The sequence below is a fragment of the Syngnathoides biaculeatus genome, chromosome 14, assembly GCF_019802595.1.
Source record: "Syngnathoides biaculeatus isolate LvHL_M chromosome 14, ASM1980259v1, whole genome shotgun sequence".
In the NCBI taxonomy this organism is placed as follows: Eukaryota; Metazoa; Chordata; class Actinopteri; order Syngnathiformes; family Syngnathidae; genus Syngnathoides; species Syngnathoides biaculeatus.
The window spans coordinates 24894970-24910885 of record NC_084653.1 but is presented as its reverse complement, the minus strand read 5'-3'; the positions used below and the strand labels follow the sequence as shown (position 1 = coordinate 24910885).

Here is a 15916-nt window from a genome sequence, read left to right as displayed (position 1 = left end):
CGGTGGGTCAGCAGGGAAAGCGTTGGCCTCACAGTTATGAGGACCCGGGTTCGATCCCGGACCCGCCTGTGTGGAGTTTTCTTCGGGCACTCCGGTTTCCTCCCACATCCCCAAAACATCCAACATTAAATTGCCCCTAGGTGTGATTGTGACTGCGACTGTCTCTATGTGCCCTGCGATTGGCTGGCGACCAGTTCAGGGTGTGCCCCGCCTCTTGTGACCCTCATGAGGATAAGCGGCAAAGAAAATGGATGAATGGATGGATGGACTTTGAAAACGTTGCCACTGATGGCGTTGCAATTCCCGCTCAATGATGGTGTCAATATCTACTGAAGCATATTTCTGTCACACACACGGACAAAAAAAATCCTGTTTTTCGGGCTAATTTTTTCCGTTTTACGGGCTAATATTTCTCCCTCTGTTTTTCGCGTGAGTTCTACGGTATGTGTCCCAATAACTCGGGGTGGGAAAAAAATGGCTCGAAAAACAGAGGGGAAAAAATAACTTGTCCGAAAAACAGAAAAAAATTTCCCGAAAAACAGGAGGTTTTTTTTTGTGTGACAGCAATACGCTTCCGTAAATATCTGCTCTGCGACTAATATGAAATATTTTTAAAATGACTCCATTTCTTATTTAAATGTTAATGACAAGTCAGCTTGATTAAAACTACATTGAACTAATGAGCTTATTTTGCCCCTTGGTTCTGTTCAAGGGAAAAGCAAAAGTCTTGGTGGTACAAGTGTAAGCTAATGTCCATTCATCCATCCGTTTTTCTTTTGCTGCTTATCCTCACAACGGTCGCAGGAGTGCTGGAGCCTATCCCAGGTGTCAGCGGGCAGGAGGCGGGCTACACCCTGAACTGGTCGCCACCCAATCACAGGCCACACACCGATAAAGTTTGCACACTACACAGAGGTTCAGCACCTAGACTTAAAAAATTATTATTAAGAAAATACGGTTTTGTAAAAAGTACAGAATAGTCTATGTAAACAAATATGCAACAATAGAATAGCAATGTGAGCTCAAAAAAAATTGGCTCACAATTGTAACATTAAGTACATCCATTTTCTTACCTGCTTATCCTCACGAGGGTCACAGGAGCATTGGAGCCTATCCCAGCTGTCAACGGGCAGGAAGCGGGGTACACCCTAAACTGGTTCCCAGCCAATCGCGGGGCATGTTGAGACAAACAGGTGAACTCAGAATCACACCTACGGGCAATTTAGAGTGTCCGATTTATGTTGCATGTTTTTGCGATGTGGGAGGAAACCGGAGTGCCCGGAGAAAAACCCACACAGGCACAAGGGGAGAACATGCAAGCTCCACACGGGATCGAACCCGGGACCTCGGAACTGTGGGGCTAACGCTATACCAGCTGATCCCACAAGGGTGTATGTGATGAATAAATTGCAACCGCAGGCCATTTTGCAAGTGAACTTTATTCAAATAAATAGCCACATAAATAATTTTTCTTCATTCTCACATCTTTCAACACACACACACAAGTAGAAGTCAAGTAACAAATCAGGAAGATAAACATGAAATACTTCTTGATATCCAAAATCGTTATCAAAACCAAAAAAAAAAAAAAAATAATAATGGTCACGTCGGATCAAGAGTTCTTAGTGTTTTGAGTCACTCGGGACCGCCGTTTTTTTTTTTTTTTTTTTTTGCACAAAACAGATCCCGCTCGTGCCCGTTTTCGGCAACAGGAAATAATGTGCGACGCCGCTTTTGCTTCCGCGGCAAAGTCGCCGAGGAGCCGAAACATTGCACGTTTGTTCGTATCAAAAGGCACACGTGTCGGGGGGGGGGGGGGGGGGGGGGGAGTGCAAAACAACCCGCGACGTCAACACTGCCATGTTTCTTTTTCCGACACGGAAGTGGAAACGGACACAAAAGGATCTTACACAGCTTATTTTTTTTTTCTTTCTCATTTTTAAATATTGATTCACTCACTTCTACATATTTTTGCTGGGTACAGTATACAGTATATTGCTAAGATTGTGACAGTACCGGCAGAAGAGATTCTCCATCGAGCAGCATTAGGATTCGGTGGCAGTCCGAGCGACGCGCTACTACGTGTGGACGACTCAGTAGTGTTGTGTTTTATCGCGGATTCTAGTCGGCTCTTTGGTAGCAAAAAAAAAAAAAAAAGAAATAACAATAAAAATCAGTCATTTGACTTACTATGTTACACGACTCGTACCTGCGCATTTGTCACCATCCTATGTCGCGTTAAGCTATTGCACTGTTCCCGCAGTCTTGGGATGGTGTGAATTTCCTTCACGAGACGGTTATCATCATCATCATCGTCCTGAACTCCTGCTTAGCGTCCCAGTCGAGCAGAATCAACTTCCTGTGTTCTTTTTCCTCCATTTGTTTTTTTTTTTTTCCCCTCAGTGCTGTATTATTGCTAACTTTTTCCTAACAAAGGGCAACGAGCGTCGGAAGAGGGACGGAAAAATGAAAGGAATCAAGTTCTTCGGTGGACTTTTGTTTGGTGCGCTAGGTGAAGATAAAAAGGGCCTGTTAGATTTATTATTTTGTTGATATCATCCTCCTTCCGAGGGGCTGCGCGACCCGGAGTGTGACCCAGCGACACCTTGAGGACTGGTGCGCGCCCTTTGCTGACTTCAAACGAGATCCTCCTCATACTGTAAAAATCAGGACAATGCTGCACCTTTGAAGAAACTTAAGTATTCATCTTTGTGTTGGTATTGCCATCGGTTCCTCCAAACAAATTTGAGAAACTCCAAAAAAAAGGGGGGACACCGGTAAGGCCGACTAGGAACGGATTTTGGAGTCTCTCCCCAGGGCGAAATCGAAGACCTCTTTCGTCCCTTCCATTTGCATATTCCATCCGGCGGTTGGGTTTCAATCTAACCGGGCCCACACAGTACGGGATGTCGATTTTTAGGTCCGCACGGTGCATTGTTGAGGATGGAGGGGACGGACCGGATGCGAGGTACCAAATGTGTTGTGCTTGGTCTTAGGAAAAATGAACTATTTTCCTTCATTGTTGGGTGACGTTGGAAGTGTTCTGAGGGGGTGCGGTGGGCGTGGTCTGCAGCTAAACAGCTTATTATATTCAAGAAAAACAAAATAAAATCACAGTTTCATCCAGCATATTAAATGTCTTTGGGGAGGGGAAAAAAAAGGCGAACAAATTGGGACGCGTATTGTGAAGAAGTGAAATGTTTTGGTCCTCGCTCAGGTCGCGCGTCTTCCCGTTTTCGTCTCCTATTGCTTCTCGTGCCACCTTGTTTGGTTATTGCTATTTTAGCTTATACGACAACTAAAGCGTGTACGCACTGAGTACTTTGCTTCATTCAAGTCTTTCTACTTGACCATCACGCAGTTGCTCAGCGGCGTCTGACCCGTCAGAACCAGCTCCTGCGCGTCGGGCGCGGCGACTGATGCCGAGGCCACGGCCCAGGCGGCGGGCTCGCCGGCGAAATCCGCGGCGCCCAGCGGTCGCTGCACGCCCGTGTGGTGGTGGTGGCGGGCGTTCCGGTGGTGGTGGTGGTGGTGCTGGGCGTGCGGGCTGATGTGCAGACGGGCCTCCAGGAGGTAAGCGGCGGACGCCACGGGAGACAAAGAGGCGGGGGCGGTCTCGCGGCCGTGCTGCCAGCGGCCGCGGGGGAGGCCCAGCGGCTGGGGAGGCGCCAGGGCGTGCTGAGGCGCGTTCTGGAGGAGGGAGGAGGGCGCCTCGAATAAAGGGGAGGCGGCAAATACTGAGGCGGGGGGAGGGGAGGACGACTGCCGCCGGGGCAGGAACAGCAAAGGATTGTGGGTGGGGCCCGTCGGAGCATTCTGGACCTGAGGTTGGTGCGGCTGGTGCTGGATTTGGAGCATCCTGATGGGAAGAAGGAAAAGAAAAAAGTCCCTTTGAGACTTTTGATTTGATGCGACTGAAAGTTGAGTCAGAGGAGAGTCGAAAATAGAATCAGTATTGCGGCAGGGTTCAATAATTTTTATATCCAATGCTCTAAATTTTGTCATCTCTTATCGTATTGTAAAATGGTGTAAAAAAAAAAAAAATAAATAAATAAATTGTTGACAAAGTTAGTAATAACCTATTCGTGGGCAGCGTCCCATTTTTGGGACATCATATCCTTCTGTAGATCAAAATATTTAAGTGTTTTAATCTGATTCTGGATTTTGCGACGATCTACTAAAAAAACCCAAGTACCTTCTCGTCCCATTTTTGGGATGAGATTATAAATTAGTAAAGTTATCATATAAATTAAGCATAAATGAAAAAGAAATGTAATTTCCTAGATTGTGGCCTCTTAGGAGACTTATCTCAATAAGGCAAAAAAAAAAAAAAAATTGCCACCCAGCCCATGAATGGGTCGAAAGTTACTTTTATACATACTTGTATGAAAGCTAAAAATGTTCAAATAATAGTTTTTTTGTTACTGTATAATCAATAAAGATTTCAGTTTTTTAACTGTAAAGTGAATCAAGGTTTATTTGGCGGTTTTCATTGCAGCGTTTCACACTTTAAATGCAGTTCAAAGTCTTACCAGGTTTATAGGTGGTCCTTTTTTATGGGTCTTGACAGTTTATAGTCCCAAAACTAACGGAAACTTTTAGACGCGGTCTGTGGATATTTAGCATTTAAATGGAAAATGTGATGATGTTTTTGTGTGCGTCTCACCGTTGCTGGTGCAGGACCTCCTCCAGCATGCTGCGGTGCTCAGAGAGGGCGGGGCCCAGGGATCCGCGGCTGCCCCGGTTGGAGGCCGGGGGCGACGCGCCTGGCCTCGTCAGACCTTTGATCTTGTTCAATCCCAGGAGCCCTTTGGTGCGAGTGTTTTTCCTCAGCTGCTGCCGGAACGCTTTGAGGCCTGCGGAGAGGCATGGGAATCGTGTTGCACAATACCGCCTTGTGATCCGACAACGTGTACCCCCCCCCCCCCCCCACCCATTTGAATGTTCTGTTATGGCACCTTGTGTCAGGGAGGTGTCCGAGGCCCTGCGCCCCTCTTGGAAGCTGGCTAGAGGAAGGCTCCCCTGGATCTGGGGCAGGAGGTGAGAGGAGAACGCCAGGGGGGCGCCAGCCGGCAGCAGGGCCCCCGCTTTGGCCCCGCAGGCCGGAGGCGTCGACACGTCGTCGCCGCCCGTGGGGGCCTGCGGAGCGGCGGCGGGGCTGGCGGACGACTTGAGGCAGCTGTCGGAAGAGGCCCCGTCCGAGGGACTCACGACGATACCTGCAAAGGGGGAGCGAAAATGAGAACGGAAAAATTGGTCAAAATGCGGAGTGGATGACGACTTAATATTTCAAAAGTGAACGCAGTCTGCACGTATTCCTCTATTGGGCGGGTGTCAAACTCGAGGCCCCGGGGGGACAGACCCGGCCCGCCGCATGATTTTATGTGGCCCGCAAAGGCAACTCACAAGTATGAACTTCCATGATTTTTGTTCAAATCTGTACCTAAATATCAAATTGTCATAGCATAAATGATAGTGGTGAGATATTGCGAGCATTATTGTGTACCCAAGCATCAGCGATATTTTAAAAGGTCATTAACCTTGATTCCAAAACTAGCTCACATGTTTCACGTGTAAATATGATGAGGCGAAACATTTTCATGGTTTCAGTCATCACAGCCCTCTGAGGGGAACTACAGAACTACAAAGTGGCCCGCGACAAAAAATGAGTTTGACACCCCTGCTCGACTGTATTGTTTCTATTTATATCCCTTTTGACGGTAGAGCGCCGTCATTGGCACTCCTCACTCAGTCATTGGGCTGTCCCTCATCAGTGATTCCTGTAAGAATGCGCTTCCTCAATCAAAATACCAAAAGAAAAAAACTCCGAAGGGGTAGATAAAAATATCCATCTCCAGCAATTCCATGACATCACTGCCTTTTTTTTTTTTTTTAAATCTACGATTTGATTCCAGAGCCTTATTTGACTGTTTAAATATGACTTGATATTTGCCATTTCTTGCACACTGTTTATCCTTCTGCACTTCTGCACAGATTTTTACCTTTTGCACATTTTTCACAACGATGTATTATATTCTATCATATTTTATTTACTTTCAGAATCGAATTGCTCACCGTAATTTACGTCCTATAAGCTGCGACTTTTTTCACACGTTTTCAACCTGGCGGCTTATGCGGCTGATTTGTGCATTTTTTTCTAACGGGCGCAAGGGGGCACTCGAGCGGAAAGGGTAAGAGTGTGACCGGTGGAATATATGTGTCGAGGAAGTGACTTTTGCCGGTATGTTTTTAGCGGTTAGCGCCGCGCTAGCGCCCCACCCCTCTTTTGTTCCCACACATTATCTGCGTGTCAGTCACAAACTCAACGGTGTGTGCATTAACACAGTTATGTAGCTTTTTGTGTACGCGTGCATTGCTAGCGGTTAGCGCCGCCTAGCAGTTAGCGCCACACTAGCGGCTAGAGCAGTTAGCGCCGCACTAGCAGCTGCTGCTGCATTACCGCTGCGCCTCAGCGATTTAGGTATGCTTTTTTTAACCGGCCCCGTTCGTTCTACAGTGTTGTTACTATATTAAGCTAAGCTAAGGTATTAAAATGTTAAACGCTTTCTGTTTACCGTCTTTGTAAATATCTCGTGTTTCAATGTGGGCACTTGCGGCTTTTGCACGGGTGCGGCTTACGTGTGTACTAAATGGTATTTCCTTTACAAATGTACTGGGTGAGGCTTATAAACAGGTGCGCTCTGTCGGCCGGGAATTACCATTCATTCCCATTCATTTTGACTTGGATGTATTAAATTAAATGGATGCACGATCTGTTATGATTACATCTTTTCCTGTGACGTGAACAGGCGTAATTGTTGGACTCCTACTTACACGGAGGGTTGCACTGGTGAAACCGGGCGGAAACTTCGGCCAGAGTGTGCCGGCGCGAGGTGGTGGCGGGCGGCAGCAGCGGACCCAAGCTTTGCGCCGCCTCCTCTTCCTCCAGGTCGCGGGGCCGCACCTCCTCGCTGATGCTCGTCTCCAGCAGGCTGTTGGGCGAAATGGAGCGATTCCACAGCAGCCTGCTGAAGCTGGCCTCCACGGGGAAGACCACGCGCTGGAGAAGATCGATGCAGTTTAGCCACACAATCGGCAAGTCGATGATGATTACGAATGGCGCCCTTTTTTTTTTTTTTTACCTGGAACAGTCCACCTTGATCACACTCCATCTCCGAGTAGACCGCGGGAACGTTTTTGGTCGGAATGGAGAACGCCGCCGTTCTGAAACCGTCCGCCTTCATGATGACTTGCTGCAAATCAGAGGCTCTTCGTCAGTCGCCCGGACGAGATTCAACCGTTTCTCGCCGGAGCAGGAGGGACAAGCTTCACCTCTGCTCCGGTGGTGTCCGAAACGCTCCTCTGCCTTTGGTTCCAGCTTCCGCACTGACGGCTCAGCTGCTGGTTGCGGTGCTCTTTGACCCTCTCCAGGAGCAGGTAGTAGATGGCGGAAAAGTGATTGTAGCTGCTGCTCTGTAAAGACTGGAGACAAAACAGGGACATTGTGTTAGCCTCGTCTTTGGCTGGTTTAAACCTTTGAGCCAACGCCATAATGAACTTTAAAATCAATCATCAACCGTGCAAGCATTTTATGGCTGCAAGAATCATTTTTCAGTCTATTTTAACTCCATATGACAGGCATGATGAATGAATTATGATGACGATATGGTGTCCACTGTAGATGAGGGGAGGAGTGGATGCATTTATTTATTTAGAATTCATCCGTCCATTTTCTTCGCTGCTTATCCTCACGAGGGTCCCGGTTGAGTGCCTATCCCAGCTGTCAACGGGCAGGGCCCTGAACTGGTTGCCAGCCAATCGCAGGGCACAGTTCGTGTTTTGTGTATTTTATGAGTCTAATCTTTGGATGCACAAAAATATGCATTATATGTACTATAATAATTTAAATCTAATATTGCCCCTTAAACTAGATTTGATTTGCTCACCTCAATTGTCCTCTGGCGGTCAATCCCCAGGGTGTTCATGATCCCCAGCACAGGTTCGCTGTAGTCCCCGAGGTTGGAGTTGTAATCGGTCAGGGAGTGGCTGAGGGTTTGGTGGGCGGCCAGGGGGTCCGCCAGCATCCACCGGTGCTGCTTGATCTGGGCCACGCTGATCCTCTTTGCGGGGTCCACCACCAACATTTTGCGGATGAGGTTTTCACAGTCTGGAGGAATCGTTTGAGGTTTTTTTTTTTTTTTTTAAATGACTAGAAGTGATTAGCAGTAATTACACTGTAATAGCAATGAAAAGCTACCTTGGGACATGAAGAAGGGGATTCTGAAGCGTCCCTCGGTGACTCTTTGCTTGAGCGCAGGAAGGCTGGGACCGTCGAAGGGAAGGGAGCCACATACGAGCACGTAAAGCACCACACCGAGGCTCTGCGAGGAGGAAATACACAGTAAGAAATATTCGAACAAATTGTAGTTGGATTCTTTCTATGATTTCTTTTTCCGAAAGCAAAATTTACCCAAATGTCCAGTTGAGGGCCTTCATATTCTTTGCCCTCAAAGACTTCGGGGGCCGCATACGGGGGGCTGCCACACCACGTCGACAGCGGCTCCCCGCCGTTGTAGAAGTTCCCGAATCCAAAGTCTGCAAACACACACAAAAACATCCATTATTTAACCGTAATTACTGTACTCTGCCTTCCAATAAAGAAACACTTGTGCAGTTATTATATGTATTTGCTTCAGGTCAGTTGAATTTGAACAGTTCAAAGAGAGTAATTCAAACCTATTAATTTATGGATCTATTTCCTCGCCATTCCAAATCTTCTTTTGGGGGGGGGGGGGAGAGATACAATATGCTACAAAAGCAGACTTTATTCGGTTAGTTAATGAATCAGGAGTTGACTTATTTCTCCCTGAGGTTTAATTATTCACCTTAGCAAGACAGTTTGGACGACTTTGTGGGAACAGTTGGGAGTACAAAACCCTTTCTTCATTCCAGGGTCACTGAACTCGGGTTCGGCGTGTTTGTGGACCAGATTACATCACCAGCCAGGGACTAGAACTATGCGTTCTCTCTTGCGTGTGTTAAGCGTACGTAGTGTTATCACACCTAATTAACCCGGAGACAGTGCGATAATTTAACATTCTCTTCACGGCACGCCAAGCATGAAGGAATTTGAAAGAGGAAAAACTGGAGCAACAAAGGGTCATAGGGGACGTACCGGCCAGTTTGATGTTCATGTTGGCGTCCAGCAGCAGGTTCTCGGTTTTGAGGTCACGGTGGACGATGTGGTGCCGGTGGCAGTAGTCAACTGCCGTGAGGATCTGCCAGAATTTCTTCCGGGCCTCGGCTTCGCTCATGCGGCCGTTTGAGGTCAGGTGATCTGGAGGTGATGCAAAGATGTTTTTATTATTTAAAAATGGTGTCATGAACGAAAAATGTTGAGATTTTTTTTTGCTTCTGTTTTTGAACCAAAATCTGTACTCGAACGCCCCCGACAAAAATCAAAAATAACATATTGCGACGCGCTTTGTTGTGAATTCCCACACTGCCGAAAAAGCCCCGGAAATAACAACTTTTGTTATTCTTTTCTATTCTTTTTATTATTCTGTATAACGCAGCCTCTGTACACAGACGTGTCCCGGTAGTAACTGTTGTTTTTCTTCTCATCTCATTCCCGTCATCTTGTATTAACCCTCAATCATGCCTACAAAGAAATGCCCCCCCACCCCCCCTAGTAATGTTTGGATAAGTTATTCTGCACTTTTGTTAATAAATTTTTTTTACAAGGCTGGGGGCCGAGTCGCTACAGATACAGCAATGCACTCCCAGTGTAGCGTACTGTACTAATCCAGCATACATTTTAAGCAAAAACAAAATCAATATATTTTTTAAATAATTTTATTATATGAAGTATTTAAACTAGACATATATTTCTACTATGCAGTTTATTATCAGGCAACGCTAAAAATGTTTTAAAAAGCCTAATTTTTTAGGCTTGGAACGCATTATATCCTTTTCCATTCATTGTAATGGGAAACATCGATTTGGTTTTCAAACAATTCACTTTTCGAACTGTTTTCTGGAACGGATTGGGGTTGAGAACCGAGGCATCACTGTACTATATTTTGCAACAAAAGTTCGCCTGCCCCAGACTAACTTTGTTGTTTTTGGCCGGGATTGAGCTACCAGGCAAGCACTGTTAAGAGATTTTTGTTAAAAATAGAGCTGCGCAAACAGATTACCAAGTAATAATGAAAGTGTGAATGCCTCTCTCCCATAGGTCATGCAATTTGGAATGACCAGCACAACTAATTCATTGATCTGTATGTAATGTATTCCCCCGTGTGAGACATTTGCTGAGTACTTTTGTGTCTCCAAGCAACTGAGGCCAAATGGGAGTCACAACGCGTTCTTTAGCCTGTCTCAACTAGTTTGGTGCCTCAGGAAGTATTTTAGCTCCTATAGCAACTGCCCGCTAATCAAGATTCGCGGAAAAACAATTCAAGAACTCACCGAACATCTCCCCGTTCTTTGCATATTCTGTTACGATGTACAACATGTCTTTGGTCTCCATGACCTACGGAGACAAGAGAAAGGAATATTGAATGAAACGCGCCATGAATGGAATGACGAGGCAAAATTCGAATCAGTCAACAAAATTTCTCAGGCATTCTTTAGAATAAATGGAAGAAAAACAGTGGCGTCTTTTGTGTGGTCTGACTTTCAAGAAAACACTGGATGCGGTTTCAGAGGGCCGCTCACATGGCCCGGCAACGTGTTCGCCAGCCAGCTGACAACACAAGCCCCGGTTAGACGTCCTTCCGGATCGTTCCAGATACTTGAAGAAAGGTTGTGTGTATCCAGAAATCTCTCGAGGGCCCTGCCCAAAATTGGCCGATTTGAAAAATTTGCACCGACTGTAAATTCCGGTGTCTGATACTTTGCCGCCGCCTGCGTGCGGCGACAGATTTCTTAAATCGGTGACACAGACCAGCGCTCGTGGAGCCCCAGCTGACGTCACGGCGCTAGAGCACGTCGACGAGGGCCCTCGGGCACGACGCCCGCGGCGCAAGGTCAAAGGCTAACGCAAGGTCAAAGGGACATTCGCTCGACAGTGACGTGCGACTCGGCGAGGAAACAAAATCATAACACGAGGCGTGCGTATCAGATCAGACCGGACCCCGTTAGGAATGCTGACTCATTGTCCACGTTATGAATAAAGCCGTGAAACAAGATTTTCCCTTCAGACCGAGCGAAGTACGTGTGAAACCAATGACGGCTACAGCTGCGCAGCTTATGTAATTGTTGGGAATTACTGCCGACAAGGAGCACGTCTGTTTGTTAGCGGGATTACCGCAAAATTACCAGGATTACTGTCCACGCAATATGACGGCAAAAGAGAAAGAAACCCCTTTAACGTAGTTCAAACGCAGAATACTAAATGCTGTTAAAAAGCCGCAAAAAAAGGTCCTCAAGAGTTGTTCATTTTACAATAAAATTACATGAAAAATGTGTAACATGACAAGATTTAATCTCTTAATTCATGAGAAAAAAAATGTACTGCGCCCTTGTAACGTGACTTCAAATTTGTTAGTTAATTGGCTAAAAAAAACTAAAAAAAAAAAAAAATAAACATTTGCAATGATAAGAAAAAGTTGTAATGTGGCCCAAAAAAAATCTTAAAAATGTTATCGGAACAAAAGTATGAGAAATTTTGAAAGGTTATGAGAACAAAGTCATTGCGTTTCAAGAAGTGGGAATATTTTTAATTGTACTTTATATAATAATTGTACTTTATTCTTTTAAAAAAAGGCTCTATTTTTTAAAAGAATAAAGTACAGGAAGAACTTAGCAGTAGGAGTAACTGCCACCAACAACAAAGACTAAGAAGAAGGCCAAAAAAAAAGCCTGATCTTTATATTTGCCTGAAAATTTATAAAACACTCACCGATTGATTTAGAAATTACCATTAACCCTTTTTTTTTTCTTAACTCTCATTAAATTTTTTGACTGATCGCCTTGAGAAAAAAAAAATAAAAAAAATCACATTGCTCTGGTCATACGTCCACTTTAGCGTCCATTTCTACACCACGATGCCACGTTGCCGCAAAACGACAGAGTAGGCTTCCTCGGCCAGTCCAGGACAACAAAATAACACAAATAATCGTCAATCTGTCAAATTTTTACCGAGCGAGGCATTGTTGAGCCGCATACAACCGGAACTTTGACTAATAATCCGCCAAATGAGGTGGCCGGAAACAAAGGAGACTGGAACAAAAGGCAGAAAGGGAAAAAACAAAGAAAGTTTGTTTACAAGATGGCGTGTTGTTTGCGCTTGCCAGGCGCGTGTCACGCGAAGCCAGCTGAGAGGATTCTCTTCCTTTTTTAATTCCACAATTTAATTAGCGAGGGAAGGCCTTCACGTGACGCACAGACACGCCGCACGCCGTTGCCGAGGACGCTAATTCGATTTAACGCTAAGCGCGGTCAACCAAAGTGACCCTCGTACGAGGATTAGATGACTGCGTAAAATAAACATTTGAGGGACGCAATTGTTGCGCTGCTACGTGAGCTCTCACTTGGCCAGTGAACACGAAACCACTTCCTGCGGAATTTCTTGTAAGGGGGAAAATACCGGTAAATGTGGTAAAACAGCCACCGCGCACACCCCCACACAGGGTGAAAATTCAAACGCATACCTGATAGAGTTTGATGATGTGAGGATGGTTGAGCAGCTTCATAATCTGCACTTCCCTGTAGATTTTTTCCAGGTTGGACGGGTTCAGTCGGGTCTTGTCAATAATCTTTATGGCCACCTGATCGAAATCGTTCACAGTTAAATTAGGATTTTTCCCCCTCAAAATAATAACAAATGGATGCACAAGGAGAATAATCCCGAACCTGTGTTTTTGTGACTTTATGCTTTGCCAGTTTCACCACGGCAAAGTTGCCTTTGCCCAGCGTGCGGATGATCTCGTAGAAGCCCACCTGCAGGGGCCTCCCCTGGGGCCCCGGGCCGGGCTGGGGCCCCCGGTTGTGGTCCGACATGATCACCATGGTGCACCGAAGCAGGCGGGGAACGGGACGAGGCTGGCGACCTACAAATGAGATGTTATGCGGACGTCAATAAACGTTCTCAGGTCATCTATTGTTCGGACGCTCAATGGCATAACAAACCGGAACAAAAATGGATGAACTTGCTCTATTACAATATAGCCCAAGAAAACCACTGCTTGAAATTTTCTATAGAAATTCTATAGAATTTATACAGAACAACTTGTTCTATAGGACTTGGGTCCTAAAGTTCTATAAAAATATTCTATAGAAAATTTTTAACAGGGACATGTCACACTGTGACTATTCAAGACACAATATTTACCCCAGAAATTGCTTATATAAACACATCGTATTTCAATCAAACAAAATAGTAGCTATAATGTACACTCCTTTGCAAAAGAGCTACCTTGAGCTTTTCTTATCACACCATTATAAAAGGCGAGGCAAATGTATTTATATAACACCTTGTAACCCAATATGCTTTACACAATTAAAAAAAAAAAAGTGGAAAAGAGGACATAGACATGTAAAAACAAGGTACGCTTTAAAAAAATGGTGTAGTGCAAGAGAGATAGTACTAATATTGTTGTTAATCCATTTAGTTTGGGGGAAAAAGTGCATTTGTGATCTTTTTTGTTGTTGTTGTTGGGATAATTTGGCCAAAAGAGCCGTAATGGTAGCCTCCCCACCGACTCCTGCACCTAAATAGAAAACATAATTCTGCTCAAATTTAAAGTAAAACATTTTACTTGTACGTAGTTCCCGTTTGTGTTGAATAACTGAACTGTTAAGTGATGTAATGTGTTTTTTGGTCGTCGTAGCCCGAATAGCGAAAATCAAATATAATACAGGAAATTGTATTTAAAGCGATTTGGAGGCGAGCTAGCTTTGAGACCAGTTAGCATGATAGCACGCGGTCATATTTAATAAACGAGTCTTACCTTACAAAGCGCACATAAATCTTCTCCCGGGGGTTCTTCTCGAACGAAGAAAGCTAACAAAATGGCATTACAATTTCGTAGCGACGTTTGGGGCCGGAAAGGAAAGAATACGAGAGGAGCCGGAGAAGCGTCGCCTCCGCGCCCGTGTGAGGTGAGTCGGGCGGGCTGACCCAAGGGGGCTGTGCTGGGGCTGTGCTGCCGCCGTGCGCCGCGGTGCTTTCCGCCGGAATGTGGCCAAGTGTCGTCGCTTCCTCGGCGCTCGCAAAAGTGGACGCGAGCGTCGGTGAGTGTGTGTAAGGGGGGGCGGGGGGGGGGGGAAGTGATGGTGGCGGACTCCTCCTCCTCCCCTTCGTCTTCCTTTTCCTCCCCCCCTTCTCCACTCCGCCGTGACAAATTGCCGGCCGCCTCATTAACGTCACACCCGCGTCAGAGCTCCGCGCTCCGAGTCCGCTGCAAGGCCGGGCGCCGGCTCGAGGCGCGCGGGTCGCCCGTGGCAACGGCGCGGCTCGGCCTGTCGGTGACGTCGGCGCTGATGGAGGTGGTTGCCGGGTGATGGGCGGCGTGACGTCAGTGGTGGGGATGTGTCACCACGTGATGTTTGAGTGTGACAGAAAGAGGAAGTCGCCGCTGACGATCAGCGCACTTCTCTTGACTTTCGCTTTTAAAGTACTTATTCTGCACATTCTACGACACGATGGCAATTCTAAAAGTTGCATTATATTAGCTGCTATGCCCTTTATTCCAGGAGTGGCTTTAATTCACCCGTTGAGCCGATTAAAAACAGATGAATACATATTGCTCTTTTGATTATACATTTATCACATGAAATAATTGATTTAGCTACTATAATGTTCATTTTACAATTATAATGATGCATCCTACTTTTGAAAAATAACATGTATTATGTAGGACTAGATGTTAATATCCCTAAAAGAAAGAAAAATAAGAATGACTTAGATTTTTGTTGTTGTTCTCGCGATGAACTCTTTTATTCATTCCTGTACACATGCACATACAACTTGTTTGTCAATTTTCAAAAATATAATGTGACATGGGCAGCACGGTGTGGCAGCGGGTAAAGCATTGGCCCGGGTTCGATCCCGGACCCGCCTGTGTGGAGTTTGCATGTTCTCCCCGTGCCTGCGTGGGTTTTCTCCAGGCGCTCCGGTTTCCTCCCACATCGCGAAAACATGCAACATTAATTGGACACTCTAAATTGCCCATAGGTGTGATTGTGAGTGCAGTTGTTTGTCTGTATGTGTCCTGTGATTGACTGGCGACCAGTTCAGGGTGTACCTCGCCTCCTGCCCGTCGACAGCTGGGATAGGCTCCAGCACTCCCCACGATCCTTGTGAGGATAAGTGGTGAAGAAAATGGATGGATGGATGAATTGGACACTCTAAATTGCCCCCAGGTATATTGTGAGTGCGGGTGTTTGTCTATTTGTGCCCTGTGATTGGCTGGCAACCAGTTCCGTGTGTGCCCCGCTTCCTGCCCGTTAACAGCTGGGATAGGCTCCAGCGCTCTCCGCGACCCTTGTGAGGATCAGCGGCAAAGGAAATGGATGGATAATGTGACATTAATCCAGAAGTTTGCCTAGCCTTGATTTAGCTTGCAAAGGGTCACCAACATGGCGTCGGTGGGCGGCAGGTGGCCCGCGAGGACCCCACGAGGGGCCCGTGAGCCTCTTCCAAAAATGGCTCCCCATTCATGGGACATTGTGATCATGAGAAAATGAGACTTCTGGAAATAAAGTTTTGCATTGTTTCCATTGATCTGTTTTGTACCTTGTTGAATCGTTGTTGCTGGCTATGAGGAAAATGACAAGAAACGCAGACCTGCTAAATGTCCAGCAACGACAAGCTACAAACGGGTCGGATCCATTTACTGTATCTACCGTTTCCTCATTCCAGAGGCGTGCGTGCGTGTCACCGCATTCCTCACGTGTGTCATCAACAGAC

At 46.1% G+C, this 15916-nt stretch overlaps 1 protein-coding gene across 1 annotated transcript; it reads right to left on the bottom strand.

Annotated features, from left to right (window-relative positions):
* Positions 1-1421: 1421 nt before the first annotated feature.
* On the bottom strand, positions 1422-14257 carry sik1 (salt-inducible kinase 1). The gene is made up of 14 exons (XM_061841823.1): positions 13956-14257; positions 12859-13055; positions 12657-12773; positions 10471-10534; positions 9176-9337; positions 8471-8595; positions 8258-8381; positions 7947-8167; positions 7333-7482; positions 7143-7253; positions 6835-7060; positions 4959-5219; positions 4667-4856; positions 1422-3859 (listed from the first exon to the last, which is right to left on the bottom strand). Exons 2-14 carry the CDS (start codon positions 13012-13014, stop codon positions 3343-3345), a joined length of 2424 nt encoding a protein of 807 aa, XP_061697807.1. The 5' UTR covers positions 13015-13055; positions 13956-14257; the 3' UTR covers positions 1422-3342.
* Positions 14258-15916: the final 1659 nt, after the last annotated feature.

What these genes read in the sequence shown, in the direction of transcription:
- sik1 (XM_061841823.1), bottom strand. Translation starts at nt 13,014, where the DNA reads ATGGTGATCATGTCGGACCACAACCGGGGGCCCCAGCCCGGCCCGGGG. An exon ending in CGGACACCACCGGAGCAGAG is followed by an intron (nt 7,254 to 7,332) that starts GTGAAGCTTGTC and finishes TCTGATTTGCAG; the next exon opens with CAAGTCATCATGAAGGCGGA. An exon ending in ATCAAGGTGGACTGTTCCAG is followed by an intron (nt 7,061 to 7,142) that starts GTAAAAAAAAAA and finishes GATCTTCTCCAG; the next exon opens with CGCGTGGTCTTCCCCGTGGA.